The sequence below is a fragment of the Phyllostomus hastatus genome, unplaced genomic scaffold (assembly GCF_019186645.2).
Source record: "Phyllostomus hastatus isolate PE091 unplaced genomic scaffold, TTU_PhHast_1.1 phas_scaffold_12, whole genome shotgun sequence".
Classification (NCBI taxonomy): Eukaryota; Metazoa; Chordata; class Mammalia; order Chiroptera; family Phyllostomidae; genus Phyllostomus; species Phyllostomus hastatus.
This window is the reverse complement of record NW_025334007.1, coordinates 21,679,058-21,705,419: the sequence shown is the minus strand read 5'-3', so window position 1 is coordinate 21,705,419 and position 26,362 is coordinate 21,679,058. Positions and strand designations below refer to the sequence as shown.

At 58.9% G+C, this 26,362-nt stretch overlaps 1 protein-coding gene across 3 annotated transcripts; it reads left to right on the top strand.

The window, feature by feature from the left end:
- On the top strand, positions 1–26,362 carry XG (Xg glycoprotein (Xg blood group)). Of its 3 annotated transcripts, XM_045856117.1 has the most exons (11): positions 1–204; positions 9,022–9,066; positions 10,399–10,422; positions 12,477–12,539; positions 14,273–14,335; positions 15,814–15,882; positions 16,822–16,983; positions 19,659–19,697; positions 20,666–20,701; positions 23,452–23,568; positions 25,021–26,362. In XM_045856117.1, the coding sequence occupies exons 1-11, from the start codon at positions 144–146 to the stop codon at positions 25,035–25,037; spliced, it is 696 nt and encodes a 231-aa protein (XP_045712073.1). In that variant the 5' UTR covers positions 1–143; the 3' UTR covers positions 25,038–26,362. The 3 variants fall into 3 exon arrangements, with proteins under 3 accessions (XP_045712073.1, XP_045712074.1, XP_045712075.1); XM_045856118.1 differs by lacking the exon at positions 19,659–19,697; XM_045856119.1 differs by lacking the exons at positions 19,659–19,697; positions 20,666–20,701.

The window sequence follows — 26,362 nt, the reverse complement described above, 5'->3', positions numbered from 1 at the left end:
TTCCTTCCTCACGGGGGAGCCAAAAGACAGCAGACAGCGGCACGTGCCGGCGGCGGCGGAGCAGGGGGGCGCTCGTTCCACAAGTCCCTTGGCCGTGTCGGTGGGGGCGCACCGGCGCGTCCGCCCTCCGGAGGCGGCGAGCCATGGAAACGCAGTGGGGCCTCTTCTGGGTCAGCGCGGTGTGCTTGCTGGTGCACGCCCGAGGTAAGTAAGAGGCGCGTCGTGCCCACCGAGAGCGGTGTGCGGGTGGGGGTGCCTGCCTGCGGGTGGCTCGAAAAACTCCTGGGACAGGAGCCAGGTTTACGAAGCAGACCCCAGAGGGGCGGCTGGCAGGGGGCAGGGGGCAGGGCGCAGGGCGCAGGGCGCAGGGGACAGCCACCCCAGCGGCGGCAGCAGCAGCAGCAGCGTGGGGGCCCGCAGAAACTGAAACTGGAGACGCAGGATGTGGGCTGCTGTCTCCCCGAGGACCCTGGAAGCCAAGCACTGTTTTCTGGCTTAGAGGAGGGCGTGCCCCCTCCCCCCCTTTGCAAAGGGCGTTTCCTGCGAGAGGCCCTGTGGGCAGGATGCACTGTGTGTTCGGGGTTGTCTACATTCCCTTGGGCTGATTAAACACGCTAGAGCTGATGGTTGTCGTGGAGGCCAAAAAAAAAAAAAATAATTAAAAGAAAAAAGAAAAAAAAAGTGCAGTGGAAACACAACTCGCTTTTGCAGCGGACAGCTCCCCGGAGACAGGGTTGGTCCAAAAGGCGGTCTGCTTACGTGTGGAAGCTTTTTCAGCAGAGTCACGGCTCCTGGTTGTCCGTGTAAAACTTCTGAGCTGTTTACGCGCCCCAGGCCACACCCATGCATGGGCCACGCCGGGCCGGGCCGTGGGTCTGGCAGGACGTCGGATGGCTGGAGGACGGCGGGGAGCTAGTTTAGGCACTCTCACGTACTTGGGTGGGAGTGGAGCAGCTATCCCGCAAGCGCTCTGTTGCTGCTGTTGCTGGTTCTCTCGCTATTCCAACGCCGGCAAAGGCGGTCAAGGGGGGGTGGGGGGGGGACTTCAGAGAGGGCGGTTGGTTAGGGACTGAAACACGGCATCCACACCTCCAAAGGATTGGGTCATTTCCTGTTTACCCCGTGCTGAGGGGTAAGGAGTTGCTGGTTCAGGGACAGAGGTGGCAGTAGGGGGTGTGACGGGCAGGGGCCACAGACCCCCACCCCCTCTCCGCCCAGACCCTCCCCCCACCCCCCTTAGCATGCACGTCTCTGCGGGCACGCGCTAGTCCCTAAATGTACAAAAGCAGAAGCGAGAAGGTGGCTTGGGGACTCGCCCAGAGAAAGCAGGATGCCGGCACACCCAGCCACACAATAGCACGTGCCAGAGTGTCACCCCCGCCGCCTGCGTGTTGCCACGAGACCCCGGGGGTTTCCTGCACCCCACAGGCAGGGGCACCCCCACAATGCACAGTGTGTTCCACCCTTTGGGACCCTTTGGGCGGCGGGTTCTTGGAGGTCTGCACAGCTTCATTTTTTTAAAAGATTTTATTTATTTATTTTTAGAGAGGGAAGGGAGAGAGAAAGAGAGAGAGAGAGGAACATCCATGTGCGGTTGCTGGGGGTTGTGGCCTGCAACCCAGGCATGTGCCCTGGCTGGGAATTGAACCTGCGACGCTTTGGTTCGCAGCCCGCGCTCCACCCACTGAGCTACGCCAGCCAGGGCTACGCCTTCACCTTAAACCTGGGGGGACTTTGTGCGTCCTTAGCAGGCGTTTACCGAGGGAAAGATGGAGGATCCTGCCGTGGCAGCTGTCCCAAGTTGGTCTTTTTTTTTTCTCTCTCTCTTTTTAAGTGCTTATGGATTTTAGAGGAAAAAAAGGGAGGGAGACAGGGAGAGGGAGGAATAGTGATATGAAACGGGAACATTGATTGGTCGCTTGCCATAGGTGCCCTGACCGGGAATCGAACCTGCGGCCTTCTGGGTCACAGGACAGTGCTCCTCTGACCGCCCGAGCCACCCGCCCAGGCTGGACCCCCTCTTCTCACTGTGCTGCCTCACGCCGCCCGCCCGAGTCCGACCTGCAGGGCATTTCTGTTGGCAAGAGGGCAAAGGAGTCGCCCTGCTCCAGCCCCATCCACGCTCTGTCCACAGCCCCGTGGGGTTCTCCCGGCCGTGGCCGGGAGTGGAAGCCCCTTCTCTCCGTGCGTCCTGGGGTCGTGTGGCGGGGTGCTCCGAAGGAACCCCATGGGCACTCACCGAACATTCTCAGACCCCATGCAGGCAGGTCCCCTAGGGCATGCTACCCAAGGCCGCCTCCCCTCCTGTTTCGGGGAGGGGTGGGGAGAAGCAGTCTGGGGGTCTTCCCTGCCATGCTCCCATTCTTACGGGGGTGAGAACCTCCCGGACCCTGGACGGCTCGGGCAGCCGGGTAGAATTCCGCACCCCCCCCCACTGTGAACTTCCAGAGCGGGGTCCCAGGCCAGCAGCACCCACACCCCGGGCAGCTGGGAGCACAGGCAGGCGGCCCCGCCCAGACCTGTTCCGCCCGAATCCTCCCGGTGGCCGCATTCCAGGATGATTGGCAGGTCGGGGCGGCCTTGGAGGGTTTGACAGGCGCCCAGGCTGGAGCCCTGGGGCTGGTGGGACTGTGTGTGGGTGCGGGGAGGGGGCGGTGAGCTGTCCTCAAAGAGCTGCTTCTTTCCTTCCCAGCCCCCACTCTGGGGCTGGCACTGCCTCCCCAACTCCACCCGGGTGTCTAACTCGGTCTTCCTTGGGGGAAGGCCAGCAACCTGCTGATGTCTAAGTCTGTTATCACTGGAGCTGCCGCCCCCGCTCCTAGGCTGATATCTGATACCGTAACCCTGAGGACCTCAGGATGGGGCTGTGTAAGGAGATAAGGCCTTGGAGGAGGCGATGATGGTGACCTGAGGTCCCTAGGGTGGCTGTGATCCCGCAGGACTGGGGTCCTTATAAAAAGAGGAGCTGGGGACACAGACACCCCCCAGAGGGACGCCCGTGGGAGGACACAGGGGGAAGATGGCCGTCCACACGCCCAGGACAGAGAGAGGTCTCAGGGGGAGCCAGCCCTGCCCGCCCCTGGGTGTCAGCCTCCAGCCTCCAGGACGGGGAGGGAGAAACGTCCCGTGAGCTGCCCCGGTCTGTGGGGCCGTGTCACGGTGGACCGAGCAAATGCAGCCCAAGTCCTTGTCCCTCCAAGTGACGTGGGTGCGTGCGTCTCGTAGATGCTGTGAGAAGGGCCGCCCCTTGGGCCCCAGGAGACTGTGCATGTCAGCGACCGAGGGTCAGCCACAGGCCCGGGGACCCCTGGGCCCGGGCCCTTTCGGGGGAGGCGGCTTTAGGATACACCGTCCCATCACACTTCACGGGGGGTGGGGGGGGCACTCAGCCGAGTTCCTCTCCTGTGTGCCCTTCACGACAGACGTCTTTGCCCTTCACGACGAGTGATGGCTTCTCACTGCGCCGTTTGAGTGCGTCCTTGTCTTCCTGGAGAGGCTGCTGGTGCAGAGGGTTTAGATCTGAAACGCCGCGACCAGGCTGTGTGGGGCGGGACCCCAGGGCGGGGGACAACTAGGCGGGCCTTCTGGGGTGCCGCCCGCCTGCCCGCCTGCCCGCCCGCCCGCCCGCCCGCCCGCGGGGAGGAGGTCGCTGGAGGCAGGAAGGAAGCGTGGGCCCCAGGGGTGAACCCAGGTCTCTGCTGAGGATCCTTCCCCATCCTCCCGAAGAGGAAAACCCCCTGGTAGACCCCAGGGCTGAGGGGGTTAGTCCCAAGGCCGCTCCGCGTGGGGTGGGGGGGTTTAGTGAGGCCGCAGTGGCGAGGAGGGCGCACCCACCCACCCCGCCAGGCGCCGAGTCCCCCCGCTGGCCTCCCGCTCACACTCTCCGGCACCTAAGGCGGGCGGCTGGTTTTCCCGGCCCTTGGGGGTCGCGCTGTGCTGGCAGGAAGCTACTGTGCATGCGTGCTGGGCATTGTCTTTTTAATTCTTGAGTCACACTCCAGAGGGAACATGAAGATCTGCCCTAGAAACAGTCCCGACATGTCTCCGAGGAAGCCCCGGCGTCCTCTGCGGACAAGCTCAGGAGCCCGCGAGTCCCCGTGGTGGACGCGCACGACCCGGATGCCTCAGCGGCGCCTCAGCCGGGGTTTCCATGTAGCCGCCCTTTTGGGGAAAGAACGGAAATCCTCCTTAGGGACAGGACGAGGAGCAGGGCTTTGCACTTGTTGAGTAAATCTCTTTTGCGACCTGCTGAAAAAAAAAAAAAAAAGCCCTGGCTGGCGTGGCTCAGTGGATGGAGCGCGGGCTGCGAACCAAAGTGTCGCAGGTTCGATTCCCAGTCAGGGCACATGCCTGGGTTGCAGGCCATGACCCCCAGCAACCGCACATGGATGTTTCTCTCTCTCTCTCTCTCTCTCTCTCTCTCTCTCTCTCTTTCTGCCTCCCTTCCCTCTCTAAAAATAAATAAATAAAATCTTTAAAAAAAAAAGGGAAGTTGAACTCTGGGCGGGGGGAGGGACAAAAGACGGTTGTCATACAGGACAGGTGTCACCGAAGGGCTGACAGACTCGGAGAGCCTGTCTGTGTCCCCAGGAATGTGGCATGCCCCCGGGGGGACGGGACTTGCTCAGCGGGGTGGGGATTCCACTGTCAGTGGCGGGCCGGGGCTCAGGCCTCTGAGTGGTGACGGAGCTGGGGTGCTCCCTCCCCAGAGTTGGGCTGGGGCTGCCTGAGTCCTTCAGACCCAGAGTCGTGCACTGAGGACTCTCCGGGAGCTGGGAGGGAGCTGGGGCTGGTTTGCCTGGTCTGCGGGTCACCGAGCCGCTGTGAGACAAACCTCCGTGTTGGACGGTGGTTATTATTGTTATTATCATTATTATTAGTGGAAGAACAGGCCTGGGCTGTGCTCTGGACCATGCCCACGGGTCCTACTCCCTGAGGGGTGTGAGCGCAAGTCCGGAAAAGGAGAGAATGTGTCCGGGTATTCACCCTGGCAGACGGTTTTCTCTCAAACGTCCCCAGGATCCGCATTCCCCCCGGGGGAGCTAGCGAGAGGGTGTGGCCTGTATCACCGGCCTCCCGCCCCCAGCTGCGCCCCTTCCAGCCCACGCGGGCGGACTGTCCCCGGGGTGAATGACCAAAGTGGTTTTTTTTGGTTGCTCGCTGGGTGGGTTGGTTGCATCTTTCATGGGTGCAGTTACACTGGGAGGGTGCTCCGCGATAACCCTGGGCATGTCTGTGACCGTGAGTGAGCCTCAGATGGCCGCCGGCCTCTGGGACCTTTAACACAGTGCTGCACTGGGCCGGTGGGAGATCCCCTTTCTGGACAGGAAGGTCATCTGCTCGGGTGTTTTTAGGGTGCTCTCTGGTGTTTTTCGCATGCCAGCGGCCAGATGGTTAGTCACAAGTGAGCTCCAGTGTGTCACCTGGCACAGAATGTCCGCATGGTGATCGTATCCTAAAGAACTGCTTGTTAGAAATCGTGCCAAGTTTCCGTGGTCATGTGCTCTGGCGGCGGGGGCGGGGGTGGGGTGGGGGGAGGGGAGGCCCGTGCCGTGATCCCGGCACCGGGGCCTGCTTCCTCCCCGGTGTTTCCAGAGCCCAGGCCGCGTGCCTTGGACTCACCATGGAGCTAGGAAGCAAAAAAAAGGAAAAAAAAAAACGAAAAAAAAAAAACCCAACCCAAAACGAATGAGAAGCAGATGTTACGTTCCACGGGCAGTCTCATGCGCTCAGTGGAAAGTCCTCATCATGAGAGCTACCGCTCGTGAGCTAGCGCCCCCCGAGATCGAGACCGGGGACCCCCACCCCATGCCCACCCAGGTACAGGCAGCATCTTGCAAAGACCTGACTGGCCCGCCGGCGGCAGAACCGGCCGGTCAACTTCGTGCCACTTGCCTGCTGCTCGCGCGCGCGGCTGCAGTGGCCCGTGTTACCCAAGAGGTGGGTGGGGTCGCCGCCCGCCCCAAGGGCGTGAGTCACGCTCACGCACACCCACCCAGTGCAGGTGGTGCAGGTCCGTCCAGGGCCCTCCTTCGCCCTGTTCCCCGCCCCCTCCCCCGCCCTGAGGCATCCCCAGCGCCTCCAAGGCCCAGCAGGCCGCTGAGAAAGGGGACCCAGAGGGACCACTGTTTGCAGAGACGGGGGTGGGCACCCGGGGGCCTGGCGGTCAGGGGTCCCCCATCCCCACGGATGCATGGACCTCCCTCCCCAAACAGCCCTTGGGGGTAACGCGCCAGTATCTCCCACCGGGCAGCGAAGGGCATTTCAGAGAGGCCCCGGGCGGGACAGACGCCGCGGAGGGAGGCCTCGGCGGCTCTGGGAGTCGGGGCGTGGCCGGCCCCTGGGCTACCGAGGGAGGTCCGGCGTCCGAAGGCGGTGGAGAGCCGTCAGAACGCCGTCCGTCCAGCTGGGCCGGCTGGGGACCTCGCCCAGGCATTGGCCCCTTGCAGCTGGACCGGCAGATGGAGCGGGTCCGCCGCACCCTGGGGGCTGCCCCTGAAGGCAGGGGTCCCGGGCATCCCGGCTGGGTCGCGGGCAGAGGCTGACCAGACCCCCGGCTGCGCCCAGCGGAGCTCCCTTCAGGGGGTGCACGCAGCGCAGGCAGGTTCCTGGGGACCCCGCGCCCACGTGGAGGGGCCTCCTTCCAGGCTCCCGGGTGAGACTGAGGCTGCCCCGGGGCGGGGGGGGGGAGCCCAGGGGCGCATTCTGATGCCTCCCTTGCGCCCCGGGAAATGCAGGGTCCCAGGCTGGGGCAGGCGCGCCATCACAGCGACACCGGCGTCCCGTGGGTGGGCGGTAACCCTGCCCCGGTGCGCGGAGGATTCCTTAGGGACACCGGCTGCAGCGTCACACAGGTCGGAGGGGACAGATGCCCGACACACAGCAGGGTCCCGTAGTGTGGGACTCCACGGGTGGGTCATGTCCCAGAGCCAGCCCATCCGCAGGGACAGAGAGGGGTGGTCAGTGGTCATCAGGGGCTGGGGGAGGGGGCAGATGGGCGGACTGTTCATGAGCACGGGATGTTCTGGAACCAGACACACGCGGCCGTGACACAGCACGGTGCCGGGGCTCGAACCCGCGGACGTGTTCCCTAGTCCACAGTGTGGAGTGTGCGGGAGGACCCGCACACGGCGCCCCAGCAAGGCCGCGTTTGCAAAGGTCGCGGGCGAAAGAGGGAATGCAAGCCGGTGGGCGTCCCCGGGGCGCTCGGACCTGGGCTCTGTAATTTGGGGGCCTGCACGGTGGGGGAGGGGAAGGGCAGGCAAAGAGGCCGGTGCAGCCCGCGACCCTGGGCTCCTGGAGAATGTACGTATCTCAGCCCTGGCTGGTGATCTCACGTGGTTGGAGCATCGTCCCTGTAGGCCAAGGTGGTGGGTTCGATCCCCGGTCAGGGCGCAACTGATGGATGCAGGAGTAAGTGGAACAACAAATCGATGTTTCTCTCTCTCTCCACCCCCTCCCCCACTTCTTCTCTCTCTAAAAACATCCACGAAAAATACACATATTTGAAACTGAGATAAAAATCCACCTGCGGGAAGGTCGCCAGGCTCATCATTTCAAGATCAATTCCCAATGTCGGACCACCACCGGCACCACCCAGTTCCAGAACGTTTCCCCCTGAAAGTAACCCCAAACTTGTCCCCGGTGCCCCCCACCCCCATATCCCACCCAACAGTTGACCCATCGACCTTCTCGGACTCCAGGCAGTTAGAAAGTCAGCACGTCCTGGCTGGCGTAGCTCAGTGGATGGAGCGCGGGCTGCGAACCAAAGCGTTGCAGGTTCGATTCCCAGTCAGGGCACATGCCTGGGTTGCAGGCCACGGCCCCCAGCAACCGCACATGGATGTTTCTCTCTCTCTTTCTTTCTCCCTCCCTTCCCTCTCTAAAAATAAATAAGTAAAATCTTTAAAAAAAAAAAAAGTCAGTACGTGGTTCTGTGGCCTTCCCACATGGCACACTTTCTCGTGGTATTTTCCCCAAGTCAGAAACCCACGTGCGTAAGCAGAATTTCAGAGCCCTCACGCACTGGGGGGAGGGCCTGGGGTGGTGCGGGGTTTCGGCGGGCTGGCCAGGAAGTCCTGGGGCGTGAGTCACCGCGTGGGGTTGGGCCTCAGGTCAGACTCTGTCCTGTCTTAGCCATAAACGTAGACACCCCAGACTCTGGTCCCGGCCGGCTGTGTACCCCGTTTCCCGTGAGCTAACAATGGGGCGAGAAACTCTCCCGCTGACTTAACCAGCACCTTCACAGCAGCTCGCTGTGGCACCTCCTGCAGGAAGACCTCCAGGGCTGCTCACCCAAAGCAGCATCAGCATGGCCGGCTGTGTTTTGGCCCCTGCTGGGTTTTTTCAGCCATGGCTTCGTGCGTGTCTTCCCGCGGCAGGGCAGGAGGGTGGGCTTGTGGGGTTCACCCTCTGCACCCCAGCGTGCAACGGTGCGCCTGCTGGCATGTCTTTACGCTTTATAACATTGGCAAAATGCACAGATTCTGTGCTTTGCCTAAATGCCCCCGTGTTTTGCTTGGTACTCAGAGGCAGCTGAGACCACGTGTGTCCTCTGTGTTAAGACAGTCACGCAGCCCTGGCTGGTGTGGCTCAGTGGATGGAGCGCGGGCCTGCGAACCAAAGGGTCGCCAGTTCGATTCCCAGTCAGGGCACGTGCCTGGGTTGTGGGCCAGGTTCTCCAGTAGGAGGCGCATGTGACAGGCAACCACACATGGATGTTTCTCTCCCTCTCTCCCTCTCTTCCTCCCTCCCATCCCCGCTCTCTAACAAATAAACGCTTTAAGAAAGCAGAAAAAGAAAGACAGCGATGGAATTATATTCCCGGGAGGGGGCCCCAGCCTGCAGGGAAAATACCGCACGGGTCTGCACAAGGGGACGCTGTACATCCGATTAGCTCGGGGTGGGGCTGGCCTTTGCTCCAAGGTGGGGGGTGGGGGGGTGTCTGTGGTTCCTGGAGAAGGAACCAGGGACCCAGGCCGCGCTTCTCAGTGGGGCTGACGCTCTGCGTGTTCCCCGCAGGGCAAGGCGACTTCAACTTGGAAGACGCTCTGGACGACAACGCGGGTGAGTGCCGGTCACCCCCAGCTCCCTCCGGGAGGCCGGGTGGGGGCTGGGCTGCGGAATCCCCGGGGCTGGGGAGGTCCCTGCACTTCCCACCAGATCACCGCCGGGTCCCGCCCACGCGTCTTCGGCGTGGGACGGTGCTGCTTTGCCCGGCGCTGCGGAGAGACTGCGCCCCCAGAGGTGGCGCGCGACGCAGTCTGGGCGGCCGGGCGCGGCCAGGTTGAAGGAAAAGGAACCACTGAGCGATGTCCTCCGAGGTTCAGGCTGTGCGGCCAGCGGCGGGCGATCGGGTGCATCGAGGACAAAGGCGAGGACCTGGGCTTAGGGACCGTATCGCCGGAGGGACTCAAACAAAGGCTGTGACAGCCACGTGGGCCGTCTCGTTCGCGGTGGCCACAGGCGGAAACAACGCAAGTCTCTGTGAGCCGATGAACGGATACACGGAATCCACGCCGTGGAATATTACGCAGCCGCGAACAGGAGCGAGGCTCTGACTCGGGCTGCGGCGCGGATGGATCTGGAAAACACGGGACGCCGCGCACGCGCGCGCAGAGGGATTCCAAAGACGCAGTGTCGTCGGCTTGCGGAACCCTCAGCTGCTGAGCGGCGTCTCATTCCTCTGAATGACTTGCCCAAACCTGTTTCCCTGGCCGTGCCTGTGCGTGCACGGCTCGGCACAGCCGGGCTCCCGCAGCCAGGGGGGCGCGCGCTGCAGCCCGAGCACGGTCCACGTGGCGTCCACCCCCACGAGTACTGAGCAGGAAGCATCCCCGCCCCTCCCAAGACTCTGGGGGTCTCCCTGACTGACGCCCAGGGGCCAACAAGCTCTCCATCGGTGTTTGTTGAGTGAATACATGTTTGCAAAAAAAAAAACAAAGTGAGGAGAGAAGCATCGTTCCGGAAGCCGGAACGCTGGGTTCATGTTTTATTGTTGCCCCTTCCACCTGTGCGGCTTGAGATACTAGGGCTCCCCCCAACCTGCCCCCCCCCCACACTCTTGGCTGGGCTGTCCCTCCGGCACCTGTCTTAGGTCCTGCTCCCTCACCTGCTGATAGTTTTTGCGAAAACATACTTCCTAACCCCCGGAGCTGACCCCTCCTTAAAGCACAATGCATCGCCCTCACCCCCCCTCCCTGGCAGCTGCGGCCAAGACAGGTGTGCCTGGCTTTGGGGGTGCCTTCTGGGGTCTTTTTTCCACCCCCCCCGAACAAGACGTGGGAATTGTGTTCAGTTCCCTTACGTGTAGCGCCTTCCGCGATCGCGTCTTACGCGGGAGCCGTGTGTGTCTGTCCTGATGCTCACCGAGTGCGTTCTCTCTCTCTCTCTTCGCAGAGCCCACCAAGAAGCCCCACTCAGGTGAGAGGGGACTGGGGCCGGGTGGGCCGGAGGCTCCGCCCTCGCGTGGCTGGGTTTGGAGGGATGTGGGAGGGTGTTTGCAGAGGTGTGGCGTGCTGTGTGGCAGGTGGGGGGGGCGGTGGGTAATGGAGGGCCGGCCAGCAGGTGTTAGGAGCGAACCCTGGGTCACGGGGCACCGGCGTGTGAAGACTCACCGTGAGAGACGTCACCGCATTCTCGCATGGGGCGGCAGGTGGGCCAAGGGGCGCCCGTGTGGACGGCCGGTGGGAATGCAGGCTGGGGCAGCCACCACCGGGGGAAAAAAAATAGTTTAAGAGTTCTTAAACAATTTCCATCTAGAGTTACTCTGGGTGCCAGCAACTTTACCGTCTAGGTATGAGACAGGGACTCGGACAAGAATGTGTACAAGGGTGCAGGCATACCAGCATCATGCACCACAGCCCCCAAGTAGGGGCAACCCAGCTCCCCATCAATGAGTGCATAGATGAACATAGCCACGTGGTGGAATATTACGCAGCCATGAAAAAGGGGGTAAAACCCAGGCCCAGGCGACAGCATGCACGAACCATGAGGACGTTAGGCAGATGGACATACGCCAGACACAGAAGGACACATCCTGTAGGCTTACATTAATAGACAATGTCCAGAACGGGCCTTTCCTGCCAGGAAACTTTAAATCGTGGTCCTGTCTGTTTGGGACCCTGACTTTGCGTGGAGTCAGCCTGGGCTCCTCATGTGCCTTCGTGACAGAAGTAGCAGCTGCCAGTCCGGTGAGAAGGCGCCAGAGATGACACGGTGTTTGCCTTTCTCCGCCCGAGTTACCCGACCCGGCAAAACACCCTCCATCTCAAACTGCCACATGCCTTTTTTATGGCTGAGTAATATGCCATTGAACACATGTACCGCAGCTCCTTTGAAACATCTATTTATTTCTTTTACCGCCATGATCATTTTTTACACTGAATTTTTTTTTTTTGCGGGGGAGGGGGCACTGGTTCACAAAATGATACAGGTTTCAGGGGCACAGTTGCCGAATGCGTCATCTCCATGCAGTAACTTCTTTATGCATTTGTCGACTGACGGACAGTTGGGTGGGTTCCACATCGCGCATTTTGTAAATAATGCTGCGATGGACACAGGGGCGCATGCAGCTTTTTTTTTTAAAAGATTTATTTATTTATTTTTAGAGAGGGAAGGGAGGGAGAAAGAGGGAGAGAGAGAAACATCCATGTGCGGTTGCTGGGGGTCATGGCCTGCAACCCAGGCATGTGCCCTGACTGGGAATCGAACCTGCGCCACTTTGGTTCCCAGCCCGCGCTCAATCCACTGAGCTACGCCCGCCAGGGCTCGCATATAGCTTTTCAAATGAGTGACTTTGTTTCCTTCAGATAAACACTCAGAAGCGGGACTGCTGGGTCATTCAGCCATGCTATTTTTAAATTTTGAGACGAGGAACTGAAGACAAGTAAATTTAGCTCCCTTCCGTTTCATGCTGCCTGCTTTGGGGGCGATCTCAACAATGTCATCTTATTACCGATTTTTTTTTTTTCTAGAAAATGCCTCCTCGAGTTTTGCATTTTGCATGGAGTGCGTTTTAGGTTCTGGGTGTGGTTGGACTCAAGCATTCCTGGTGTTATGAGTGTTGCTGTTATTAGTCTTAGTATTGTTATTATTAAACTGTCTTCATCCTGGAGAGCAGCTGCAAACACAGGGGAAGACCTAGGAACACAGTTCAACAACGTGGCTGCATACAAGAAGACCGTACAACCATCAGGCACATCTCTGCACAGGAACACAGAGAGTTTGGGGTGTGTGTGTGTGTGTGTGTGTGTGTGTGTGTTTTCCTGAAGACTGAGGGGTGAGCCTCCTGTGCCGGGAGCTTAGTGATTTTCAGCCGGTCGGTGGTCATGGGTCACCCGTGAGCGGCAGATGCGAACAGAACGTAACCATCTAAGTCCACCCGCATGTCCTGCTTGCCCCGGCTGCTTCAAGCGCACGGAGATCTCTCTCTCGTCTTCTAACCACACTCTGTCTCCCCCCGCCCCCCCCGCCAGACATCTACCCCAGGCCGAAGCCCCCGTACCGCCCGCAGCCCGGGAATCCTGACTCCGGCGGAAGTAAGGATGCTCAGCGTTCATGCGGACTCATTTCGGCTCGGGCTCCGTGAACCTGGCCTTGAGTTTCTCGGGGGGGTCCCCCTGGGGCCACTCCCCAAACCGAGTCCGTCCTGGATCTCTGGCTGAGTGGGTGGGCAATGGGGGGAGGGGGCAGGCCCTCTCTCGAATCTCCTCTTCCCCAGGAGGTGGAATCCACTCCGATCATCTTATTTTCCTCTGCTGCCCGATCGCTGCATCGGGATGGGTTTCTCGGGAGGTTGGTCACCCTTTTTGTAGCTTGCCTGAGCCGTTGGAAAAAAAGTGGGTTTTTCTTCGAAGAGCTCCCCCACCTGCGTCCTGTGCTTTCAAGCACCGGTCCCCAGCTTCCATCGTGTTGCAGACACTCGGCATATACGGCTCTCGTAGATTGTTTAGAAAAATAAACAAATAAGACGAGGAGGGACATGGGCCTGGCTGTCCACGAATTCCACAGCGATGCACCAACCGTAAAAAGCAAAACCTTCCCCGGGTAGAGCCGCGTGCAGCTGTGCAAAGCTCCCTGAGGGCCGGTGGGGGCGTTGTGATGGACGGAAGTCCGTCTGGCCCTGGGAGGGGTCCATCACCGAAGGCGGGGACCCAGGTGCATCGGAGCCGCTGTCCCGGGGAAAACCAGCCGCGGACACGGACAGATTCGCCGAGGGGCGCTCCTCTCGCCCTTTTGTCTTCGCGTTTATTTTCTTTTTATTTTTTTTTAAAAGATTTTACTTATTTATTTTTAGAGAGGGAAGGGAGGGAGAAAGACAGAGAGAGAGAAACATCCATGTGCGGTTGCTGGGGGCCGTGGCCTGCAACCCAGGCATGTGCCCTGACTGGGAATCGAACCTGTGACACTTTGGTTCACAGCCCGTGCTCAATCCACTGAGCTACGCCAGCAAGCACTTTTTTTTTTTTTTTGCGTTTATTTTCTGTCCTCCCACGTAGCAGTTGACGTAAGAGCGTTCCGAACTGTATGTTCTTCTGAAAACTTTTCTGAGTTTATCGGAGCCCAGGCGACAAGAACTGCGGGCAAACAAAATCTCAAGGGACGGAGAAAATGCCCCAGAAATCGGCACCTTATTTTACAGATTAGCATCAGAACAGGGCGCCTGCGTGGGTTGGGAGAAATCCATCGGTGATCGATGAGGGAGGTGGGAGAAAGGAGAACAGGGAAATCTCTGCGATTGCAGAAAAAGTGAAATGATAGACAGGGAACACTGCACACGATAATAATTAACACCGGGGGATTTGTGCGCCCCCCCCATGTGGTGCCTCTGATTTGAGGGGGTCCGGGAAAAAGAGAACTTATTTTGTTCTTGCCAAGATATGTTTGCCTGGTAGGTTCTCACAGATAGAAAAAGACAAGACAGGCTCCGATCAGGTGAAGACTCACCTTTGGTCAAAAACTGCTGAACCCTCAGCGTGGTGTGGGCAGGTGCGCTCATAAATCCCCCATCGTGAAATGGGCAAGCGTGTTGAAAAAGTCTTAAAAAACCCCCCCTGAAGCCAAACCCAGCCTCTCACAACAACACCAGCTGGCACAGTGGTATTCCTAGAACACTCACCCAGCAGGGGAAACCTGGACTATAAGGAGCCCGACCTCCAGAAAATAATTCCATTTTGGGGGGCGGGAGGCTGGCCATCCTCATATTGTGTAGGATGTTTGTTGCGGAACTTCATCATTACTTCCCTAAAATCACCTTGCTGCTTTCCAACAGATATTTACCCAAGGCCGAAGCCCCCACCACCTCGCCCACAGCCTGGCTACCCCGACGGTGGAGGTAAGAGGGGGCGATTTATTGGGGTGCATTATACAAGCATTGGACACAACATAGCATTTTGTGTTCTCTCTGGGATGGTGAAAAGCCCATTGCTTTGAAACACTCAGGCATGCTTCTGCAAGGGGTCCCACCTGCTCCCCACCAGACCTGGGGGGGCACCGGCAGCAAACACATTTTATTTTCTTTTGCATTAACGGACTGAAAAAATGCAACATGCTCCAAAGACACTTCATGTTCTTATTGAGGAAGGCTATTTTTTTAAAAAGAAAATACTTTACTTATTTATTTTTAGAGAGAGGGGAAGGGAGGAAGAGAGAGAGAAACATCGATGCGTGGTTGTCTCTCGAGCACCCCCTACTGGGGACCTGGCCTGCAGTCCAAGCATGTGCCCTGGCCGGGAATCGAACCAGAGACCCTTTGGTTTGCAGGCCGGCGCTCAATCCACTGAGCCACACCAGCCGGGGCTGAGGAAAGCAATTCTTTCTTTGTCTTTCATTGTGTGTTTGGGTATTTTGCTGAGTTTTTTTTTTAATTAAAGTCTCACTGATATCTAATATTATATTAGTGTCAGCGCACAGCAGAGTGGTTAGACAGTCGATTATTGACAGAGTGACCCCCCCCCCTAAATATTTCCGTGGCACCACCCAGAGGTGTGGCAATATTACCGACTGGACTCCGTGGCCTGGACTTTCCCTCCTGCGAGTCTTCTGTAACTGCCGATGGTGCTTCTCAATCCCCTTCCCCCTCTCCACCCACCCCCGACCCCTGGGGGGATCCAGCAGCCCCCCGGTCTGTTCTCTGTGCCTCTGAGTCTCCCTCTGTCCAGTGTGGGCTCATCAGTGTTGTCCTTCAGATTCCCTGAGCAGGTGAGATCCCACGGTGCTTGTCCTTCTCTGCCTGACGTATGATTTCCCCTGAGCCCGACGCCCGCTAGGTCCATCGGCGTTCTGTGGGGTTCCCCTTCTCTCTCCGCACACGCCCTGGGGGGTCCCGTGGCCCGAGCCCCTGCCGTGTTCCTCCGGAGACGCTGGTGAACCCCCACCAGGGAGAACCCCGCCCGTAACCACGGACGAGGCGCAGTCACTGTAGGGCGAGGGCACATGTGTGTTGGTCCCAGGCACTGGGACAGCTCAGATGGGCTGGGCGTCGTATCCGCCGGCTGGGGCGACAGGGAGTGTCCCTTGAGTGTCTCGGGACCCTGTTTGGACGTCAGCTTCCTACTGCCCCAAGGAGTCTGTGACGTCCAGCTGCGTGGCGTTCACAAGTGCCCCCGGGACACCGCCGCCCGGTCCTGCAGGCCTCGGTCAGCACCCTCTCCGTCTCCAAGAGCCAAGCGCCTACCCTAAGTGTGGGGCTCAGGAGTGGGCCCCCCACAGGGTCCCAGCACCCGCCCGCGTGACCCTCCCACGACCCTGGGTTCCGGGCGCGCAGGCGGTCTGCAGAGCGGTCTGGCAGTGGCTGTGTCTTTTGTCCCTCAGGTCACCTCATTGACGGGGACCTGGACGACGGCCGCTACCCGCCCAGGCCCAGGCCCAGGCCACCAGCAGGTCGGTGCAGCTTCTCCGGGGTGACCGTGGCCGGGGGCCCCGCGTGTGACACCACATGGGGCTGGCTGACCCTCTGTCGCCTCCCAGAATGGCCGACGGTGTCCGTGTGCTGAACACTTGAGATCTATTCTCTCTGTCCCTACCTATGTGCGTGCACCTCTATGAAGTCCTGATGCACGTGTGTAGGCAAGCATGCAAGAACATGCTCTATACACACATGCCTGCACACACATGTGTGCACATCACATGTGCACACACAGACATCTTTGTTTAATACACATGCATACATGTGTCAGCATCACATGTGCATAGTAACACGAGTAACATGCAAGGTATATACACGTGTGCACACATAGTAAATAACGTAAGCAACCTTAAGCAAAACATGTGACTTATGTACATATGTGCATGTACAATAATACACAGACTCTGCTACCAAAAACACCCTTTTAATGACAAAATAACTTATGACAAAATCACAGGCAGGCGATTCTGTCCCATGACCATGTCACACTCAAGCACACCCTGGGGCGTTTTAGGTGACCTGTTCAAGGTAAAACTGTACATTACAACACGCATGTCATTACCGTACCAAACACACACAAGCGGGTGTTACACTTCTGGGGGGACCCTGTATATTGATATATAGTCACTTACCTTTGTATATATCCATGTACATATATCGGTGTGTGCAAATATTACTATATATATATCTGTTGTTATATATCTTTCTATGGATGTATATTCTTTGATATTAGTGTATATATTTTATATATATATATATATACACATGCCCCTTTGAAAGTCCCCCAGTAACTGGGGCTCCTGGCCCCGCTGCAGAGCGCGCTCTGGGGGGGCTCTTGGGGACGCCTTCGCTGTTCCCGCCGGTCGCCGAGGACACGTGCTGAAACCGCCCCCCACCCCACCTTCTCTCTGCAGGGGGCGGCGGAGGCGGTGGCGGCTACAACCCCAGTCACGACAGCTACGGAGGCGGAGGCGGCGGCGGCTACGGAGGCGGCGGTGGCTACGGAGGCGGCGGTGGCTACGGAGGCGGCGGTGGAGGTGGCTACCGCCCGGGTCACGACGGCTACGGATCGCACGGTACGCTTGGCGCCGAGGCCCTGGTGGGCACAGGGCGCGGGGCGGCAGAGGGGGGAGGGTATCCAGGGCTCCCAGCTGGGGCCCCCACCTTCCATCTGGGTCTGTCCCTGCTGGGCGCGTCTTCGCAGCCTTCTGTGCGAGGACTCCGACCCGAGGTTCCTCCTGCACCTGAGCTCGGGCCGCCCACCCACCTGCGTCCAGGTGGAGAGGCATGGAGAGAGCGCAGGCAGTACCCGGGGGGTGGCTCGTTAGGCGGGTCATGTATCTCAGAGCGCAAAAGGGCACCTCAGGGTGCCCCGGGGGAAGACGCCCAGGGCCGAGGGCGCCTTGCTCAGAAGCGGTGCACAGGCGCTCGTGCGCACGGCTTGGTGTCGGAGCGCGCAGGGCGCCTCGGGGTCCCCATGCTCTTGGTTCCCCGGGGCAAGAATGGCGGCGAAACGCCACAGCCGGGAAAGGAAAACGCCACGGGGTGGCCTTTTTATACCCGTGGAACGGACACACGCATTCTCTAGTGTCCAGTGTACGGCGCGATGATTCCGTATTCATATAGACGGCAACACGATCAGCACCCTCCGCCAAGTTCATAGCCAACCCCTCACATAGTGGCAGTCTTTGCTGCGTGATGAGGGCTCTCAGAATCTACTCTCTTACTGGCTTTGACATACATAATGCGGGATCGTGATAATAAATATCATATAATACCATGGTTAGCTAATATAATAATATAATATTCATATGATGTAATTAATATAATATAATATGGAATTAACTCTAGTTACCACTCCCTACGTTACAGCCTGGGTCTTATTTCTTTTATAATCGCAAATTGGTACCTTTGGACACCCTCCACGCACCTATCAATCTATGGATGAATTTTAAACTATTATTATTATTATTATTATTATTATTATTTGCTGTGTCCCATTTGTTAAGCATTTTGAACATCTAAAAGTAATCGAGGAAGTATTGCGGGTAGACGCTCATGTTCCTATAAAGATTTCACAGAGCAAGCAAGCGCACTTTGGATTTTGGTCACCTTCATCTTCTTTACTGGGAGCCATGGCGAGATTTTACGAAAGAAAGGCAAGCGTGATGCCCAAACAATCTACACTTGACGGGCCAGGCATTTGTCACCATCGAGGTGGCCCCGCGCTCAAGACTGTGCCGTCACGAGGTGGAAGAAAGGTCGCGGTTGCCTTGAGCCATACCTGCGTTCCACTCCCCTGTGCGCGCACGCGCTCCGAGGGGTCCGCCTCCGCGCCGGCGCTGTGCGCACGCGCGCGCTCTGCGTTCTTTGGTTAGATCCTTGCACCAGTTCTTTGATCGATCGCTTTGATAGATTAGAGAGGAATGAGTCGCCCGGTAGGGGGCCCAGAGTGCTGCGTTTCTGCGCGTTTTCCCAGGAGACGGGTCCGGTCTCTCATTACGCAGTGCCATTTGCGGGGGTGGGCGGGGGGGGGGGCAAAGCGCACTCATCCGGGTGATCTTGCAGGCCCGGGGGCTGTTCTGGGTCCCCGAGCTGCGCGCGGCTGGGAGTCACCGGTCTGCTTTGCACCAAGCGCACCGAGTCACCCAGCTGTTTGCTGCAGGTGGCCTCAACCGTTGGCCACGTGCTGTCCTCCTGTACGACCCTGGAGGGGCCAGGGCTGACCAGCCCAGGAGGGCGTGCCCTGAGTCCGCCCAGCCTCCTGAGGTCAATGTTTCCCTCCTTTTTTGAGGAGCTGGCTCTTTGAATGGCCAGGGTTCTCCACTAGGAACTGTCTTGGGGACCTCTGGCTGCCCACATGGCACGGCTTGAACAACAGACATTTCTCCCTCCTGGTGCTGGAGGCTGGAGGCTGACACCCACGGGGAGGGCAGGGCTGGCTCCCCCTGAGGCCTCTCTCTCTCCTGGGTGTGTGGATGGCCGTCCTCCCCCTGTGTCCTCCCACGGGCGTCCCTCTGGGTGTGTCTGTGTCCCCATCTCCTCCTCTTATAAGAACCCCAGTCCTGTGGAATCAGGGCCACCCTAGGGACCCCATTTCAACTTCATCAGCTCTGTAAACACCCATGTCCAAGCTCACCCATATTCCGAGGTTCTGGGGTTACAGCCACCAACCTACGGATTTTGGATTTGGACACAATTCAGCCCCAGAGCACCCCAGCGGCGGGCGCTTCCAACAGCCAGTGTATTGAACTCCCCGTGACATGTAGAAATCAGCAGGCAGGCAAGTCCAGTTTAAAACCGGCAAAGTGAGCGTGGCGTCCGTTTCCAGACGTCTGCAATCCCGCTTCCGGCGTTGCTGTGCAGACGTAAGAAGCAGGAAGCTCTGTCTTCGCTGTCACCGGCCGAGACTGCGATTCAGGGAGCGTTTGCCCCCCTGGTCTTGCCCCGACCCCCCAGGTAATAGGCACCCAGCTCAGTCATGGTCTCCTGGGGGGCGGGAGGGGGGGACGTGCCACATGGTCTCGAGGATGCTGTCTCCCTTGGGGGGCCGTCGCAGCCGCCGTCTCTGTGTCTGCTGAGCGGCCAGCCCACCCGAGGGCCTGTCCTTTCCCTTCTGCGTCTTGGTGGCCTTTCGCGGCCTCTGGCCCCCCGGGCTGCTGGCTCTGTCCTGGGGCTGCCTTGCGGGACCCCGTGCAGCCTTCCTGGGTGCGGTCTCCCTCGTCACGCCGTCTCTCTGCCCCTGCCACAGGAAGGCGCTCTAGACCCAACTCCGGTGGATATAACTATGGTAATGGAGCTCTCTCTCTCTCTCTCTCTCTTTCTCTCTCTCTCTCTTCTGAGCGGTGCAGGGACACATGCCTGGTGGGCAGCTCGCTTGTGCGCGGGGGGTCCTTCCTGCCACCTAACCCACTGCCTGGCTTTGTCATCCGCGTCCCCGGCCTGTCCCCACCGCTAGCCGAGACGGTTTGCGTGGGGCCGGGCCATAGTTTCTTGATGGGACGTGAGCCACATGCTTGGGCCGCATGCACATATGTGTGTCATGTACATGCTTGTGAGCATAGATTTGCATGTGTGAACAACACGCTTGGGATGCACGAATACGTGTGTGTCATGCACATGCTTGTGAGCATAGATTTGCACATGTGAACAACATGCTTGGGCTGCATGCATGTGGGTGTGTCACGCACATGCTTGTGAGCATAGATTTGCACACACGAATAGCATGCTTGGGCTGCACACACGTGTGTGTTGTGTACATGCTTCTGCGCATAGATTTGCACACACATGTGTTTTTGCACAAAGCGTGCATGCGGCTTTCGTATGTCTGTGCACACGCATGGGGCGCATATATGCTCACATGCGCCACACACATGGGGTCATGCATGTCAGCAGCATCATGTGTCTTCATGCATGTGCCCCTGTGTTCGTGCGGGTGTGTGCTTGTGTGTGCACGGACACCTGTGCCCATGGGCACATACCCCTGGCCCCTGAACGGAGCGCTGTCTTCCCTGCCCCCCCGTGCCCCACCCTCGTCGTCACTGTGACGTGGTGCATCTGCACCCTGCGGTCCCACCGTGGACTGTGTGTCTCCTTCCCCGCCGCATGGGGAGCCCCGTGAGAGAACGTTCGTTCGTGCCTGCTTGCTCACGGCGGCAGCCGCCCCCCCCCCCGCAAGCATGTGCACGGTGCCGGCGGTACAGGGCCCCCGTGAGGGCTGCCGGATGCACGCGTGACCCTGTGCTTTTGCCGTTGCAGGTGGAGACAGCTACAATACCTATGGCAACCCGCAAGGTAACACATCGGTGCACGCCCCCCCTCCCCCGATATTTAATAAGCACCCACCCTCGCCCACCCATGGGCGTGCGTCCTTGTTCCAACCCAGCGACACTCACAAGCACCTGGTGGCTTTCTTTGTCGGGGAGCTCCTGCTCAAAACCTTCTGCGTGGGGCCAGGTGTGTGGGGCTCAGAGAAGCAGAGATGGACACTAGTGGTCACCTGTGGCACGGCGCTCCATCGCTGTGACAGCAGAGACGGGCTTTCTTGGGGGGCTGTGGTCATTCTGCCCAAGCAGCCCTCCCTCCCCCGTAAAGGGCTCAGCCAGCCCCCCTGCAGGTCCAAGGTGAAGGCACGGAGGTCCCAGAGGGACATCTGTCATGGGCAGCTGGGAGATGCATCCCAGCCCCTCAGCCACGACCTGTTTACTTGGAAGGCGAGAAGGTAGTTTCCCGCCCAAGGAGGAGGCGGTGGTGACGTGTCCGTCCTAAAGGGGAAAAGGGACTGACGGGATTTTGCAACCAGAAGTCGTGACGTGCCTGCCTGCAGAGCCTCTGGGTCCCTGTTGGTTGGGTGTTTGGTGATCCTAGAAGGTTCCTAAGGGAGAAAGGGGGAGGCGTAAGGGCTGAGACAGAAATCCAGGTCGGACACGAAGTCGGACGAGATGCGTGCAGCCCTGTAGCAACACGGGGGCCAACTCTATGCCCCATTGGGGGGTTGGGTGGGGGGTAAGAGCTCTTGGGGAAAACCATATCGAAGCCATGGTCTAAAGGATGAGTTGGCAGTGGCCAGGACGGGACAGCAAGGTGGTAGGGACCACGGGGAGCGAGGTCAGGCTGGCTCCGCTCCTGGCACACCAGGGATTTGTGTGGCCAGGCTGCAGAAGAGAGTCACGGGCAGATGGGTCTACAGAATGGCCAGGAGTGCAGATGAGGTAGAGCCGGCCCTCCTGTGAGGGGTGGAGCACACAGGGCTGTCTAAGTGTCTGGGAGACCGATTACAAGACCCATGTGGCTCCCAGATGGGAGGTGCCAGCAGAGATGGAGAGAAGAGGTCAGCTTTTAGGTATATTTGGTAATGAGTGCTGACGTGATTGTTCTGTATGGGACAGCGGAGAAAAAAACATGTATCAGTGAGCTCTGCTGTGTAACAAAAGGTCCCAAGACGTGTATCAGTGAGCTCTGCTGTGTCACAAAAGGTCCCAACGCATGTATCAGTGAGCTCTGCTGTGCCACAAAAGGTCCCAAAACCTGTATCAGTGAGCTCTGCTGTGTAACAAAAGGTCCCAAAACCTGTATCAGTGAGCTCTGCTGTGTAACAAAAGGTCCCAAAACCTGTATCAGTGAGCTCTGCTGTGTAACAAAATATCCCAAAATATAGTGGCTGAAAACACAACCATTTGTTAGGAGCAGGATTATAGGGGTCAGGGTGTTTGGCTACAAAGTCCGCCCAGGTCCCTCCGGCTGAGCAGGCCACACTTACTCACAAGGAGGATGGAGGGGAGCGTGTCTGGACTTTGAGTGGACACAGCTACATGTCTGTGTGTTTAGTTGGCCAAAGTCCATCTTGGGAGCCTGAAGCCCAGCTTCCACCCCTTGTCATGTCGTAGAGGGTGCGGAGGCAGGGAGCGGGGGGGACTGAACCACGAGAGGCAGGGTGTGGCGTGGTCATCAGAGGAGGGACAGGTCTGGGGACTCCCGCCAGGCTGTGGCCATGCATCTGTCCCCCACGACACGCCGGGGGCTTGACCCAGTCAGAGGTGACACATGTGTGGTTATGTTAGATGCTGCTCCCCTAACAATAAAGGGGCTTTCTAAGGGAGAGGTGACGGTGTCTATTTGAGGTCAATCACAGCTCCTGGGGAAGCTCTGACTCGGGCAGGAGCCCACACGGGGTCCCCACGATGAGCAGACAAAGGGGTGGCACTGATGTAGGAGAAAGGGGAGGGGACAGGGACACCCCCAGCAGGGAGGCATGGCGGTGGGCGCAGAGGACACGGCATCGGGACGCTGGTTCTCCACGGCGTGTTTCATGCTCCGTCCTGGGCTCCTCCGTCCAGGCGTCACCGTGTCTGCTTCCCCGTCCCCTTTGCAGGCAGCTCTGTGGGACACACGGTGGCTTCTGGCCCCGAGTGGAGGTCACTTTGTCCCGTGTTAACGCCCACAGGGCGGAGGCAGCTGACGTTTGAGGCAGCTCCTAGGGGCCGGTGGCTCCAGCTCCTTTGCAAAGGGGCTTTACTTACAGAAATTATTTTTAAATGAAGGAAACAGAGACGGCCGTTGTGGGGGCTGTTGTCTGTCTCTCCAAGGCGCCCCCCTCCCACCTTGGCGCTCTGTGCAGGAACCCCAAGCTTTGCGTGAAACGTGGTCATTTCAAGGCCTCGCTGTGTGCTGTGCAGACCCCCAGCAGGCTCTGGGGCAGGGTGCTCTGCTCCCCTTTTGGGTGAAATGTTGCTTTTTCATGACGTCACACTCTGCACCGCCCAAGGTACAAATCCCATCAGAAACCTTTGTGAGAGACATAGTAAGGGCGCCTTGTGCGCGCAGCTTTGGGGGTCCTGGGTGGGTACCCCACGGTTCCTTAGCTCCACTCGGGGCGAAGAAGAGCCCCTTGCCGAAGCTTCTTGCTCTGAGTGGCTCTTTTTTTCCCCCCGTGGGTGTGAGGACCGGAGGGGAAACGGGGGGACCACGCAGGGATTCCAACCGAGCCGCGTTTCCGCGGACTTCTTTTCTCACCGCGCGGCGCTCGCTGTTCTTGACTTTGGCAGGCAACTTGGTGGCGAAAATCGTGTCTCCCATCGTCTCCGTGGTGGTGGTGACGCTGGTGGGCGCCGCGGCCACCTACTTCCAGCGCAACCGCGGGAGAAATTGCTTTCGAACCAACGGTAAGATCCGCTCCCATTTCTTCCCTCCCCCCCTGCCCGCAAACACCGATTTTTGAAGTCTGGTAAACACACCTTCTGGCGCCTTCAGCCAGCGCTGTTATCTCTGGTTCAGTGCAAAGAGAGCCTCTTGCCCAGCGAAGGGGTTTCAAGCGGGAACTTTGTCACGAACACGGAGCAACGTGCGAGAAACTCAGTGCATGCGTTTTCACAGAAGATGCTCAGTCTTTTTTTTTTAAAAGATGTATATATGTATATATTTATTAGACAAAGGAAAGGGAAAGAGAAAAGGAGAGAAACATCCATGTGTGGTGGCCTCTCACGCGCCCCCTGCTGGGGGACCTGGCCCGCACCCCAGGCCTGGGCCCTGACTGGGAATCGAACCCGCGACCCTTTGGTTTGCAGGCCACTGAGTCCCACCCGCCAGCACTGACTGGTCCAGGCTCCCTGGTTTGGAGAAGCGGCTCTGGTCAGCCAGCTGCTGCTCTCTGAAGGCTCTGACGGTGTCCCTAGGAGACGGACATGGCGGGGGCGGGGGCGGCGGGGGCGGGCAAAGGAAGTTTAACTGCACAAATAACAGGTCAGATTTTAGCTGGAGGTCTCTGAAAGTTTGGCTCTGAGACCAGCCATGTGTGAAGCTGTCTGGGGCTTGTGTGTGTGTGTGGGGGGCGCCTCCACCCCACAACTTCTGGGTGAGAAGTAGAAGCTATCGGCAGAAACCTATCCCGATGGTTTTCTGGTTTGGGGTTTTTTTTTTTTCTTCCCCCCCCTTACCATTTGTGCCATTTCCAAATCCTAAAACCCGCCCGTGGCTGCCCTCTGCTGGCGGACGGGAGGTACTGCCCCATCCCTGCAAGGCCAGCCCTGGTCTCCACGTCGCCCAACCTGGAAAAGTGCAGGGGAGAAACAGAATTTAGTAAAAAAGGTCCGACTTGCTGGGTAGCTGCCTCAGCACGAGACAGAGCACTGCCTGTTCGTTCGGAGGGCGTCTGCCACGCCGATCTCCCCCTCACCAGGGGGCCCGTGAGGACAGGGCGGAAACAGGGCAAACACAGGGACTTATTCATCTCAGACTCGTGATGCAAACGGCAGAGCAACCAACCAGCTCAGTCCTGGGGGGAAACGGCATGGAGTGCCATGCCAATATAATAATAAATAATAATAATAATAATAATAATAATAAAAACGTCATCGGGCCGGCTTGCCACCTGTGCACGCCAATACAGTTTTCCTAAACCTGGGGAAGGAAATAAAAACAGGAACGAGAGCAGCCCGTGCCAATAATGAGCTCGAACGAAAGGCATGGACGTGTTCAGCTCGCCCAGGGTGTGCGCAGACCCTTCTTGGCACACAGCAGACGGCACAACGGGGAGGGAGAGGGTCGTGCGTGCAGATCCCGGCGGGTGAGCTTTGCTTCCTCAGCTGAGACTTCCCTGTCGCCGTCTCGCCCTGCAGGCCCACAGAACGTCTGAGGACTTGGAGGTGCCCCGAGGGGGAAACCGCCGTGTGGACCAGAGCCCCGCTCCCCCTGCTCCTGTCGAAAGTCTCCTTCGTGTCCCCGGCCTCCGTGCCCGTGTCCCCGGCCTCCGTGCCCGTGTCCCCTCTCCCGCTGAGAAAACGGTGCCCTCCCCCGCCCCCCATCGCTGACTGTGGCATGGTGCTGCTTCTCCGGATACCTCTGACCGCCGGGCCTGGGGGTGCCGATGCGCCCCGCGTCTGCGCGGCCACATGCGCTTGGACGCAGAGATGTCTGCGTTTGCACTGAGCTCTTGCACGACCCTCCTGGTGCCACAGACACACACCTCACGTTCGCGCCCGGGGGCTTGGCTGTAAAACTCGGTGTCGTCGGCAAAATGGCTCAGGGTCTTGGGCGGGGTGGCGACGGGGCTTCTGGGAGAATGGGGGTTTCCGCCAGGCGGTGGCAAGGATACTACTGATGCTCCCTCAGCGCTGAGCTTCACAGGGCAGGTGGGCAGGAGGGACACGCAGGGCGCAGGGCAGAAACCCCCCCCCGCCCCCGGTCCCCTCCCGCTCCTGGGCACACGGCACTGGCATTCTCTGCAGCAAGCGTGGATGGGGGGCGGGGTTTGTACCTGCGAACTCGCTCGTGGGGAAACCGCCTCGGGGTACCTGGTCCTGGGACACCCCACGGTTTCAGGGTCTGTCTGGAGACCGTGGGATGGACATAAGTAGCGACATTCAGGTGCTGGGACTTGCCGTGTGATTTTCAGCCTTTTCAGCCTTCGGGGACCACACTGGCTTCGCTTCACTGATCCTTTTTGCTTTGGGCTCCGGTAGAAACCCTTGCGTCCTTTAGCATCAAGACCTCCTATCAGCTGTCGGCTTGCATTTTAGAGACACGCCCGGGGAGAGGGAAGGGGGAGATTCGGGTCTATGGCTATCGTTGGCTTCCACGCAGATGAATGTTTACAGGACTTCCGGACGTGGCCGTGAACCTGAGAAGTGGGGACCAGCACGTGGCAGTGTGGGAGTCACACAGGACACCCCCTAAAGTCCCACATGTGGGGGCTTGCAGCCGGGTCGGGGCCTGGGTCTCCACACAAAGAGAGAGAGTTGAAAGTGAAAGGTGTTTGGAAAAAAGAACTGGAAACTCATCTCTGGGGTGGAAGGGGGGTCAAGGGTGACGGACGGAGACAGGACTTGGGGTGGTGAGCACAACAAATACAATTTTCCGGGGCGGGTATCATACAATCGCACAGGTTGAACTGACACGATTATATTCGCCGGTGTCACCCCAGTAAGTTCAATAAACATTACAAAAACCCCCAGGGGCAAA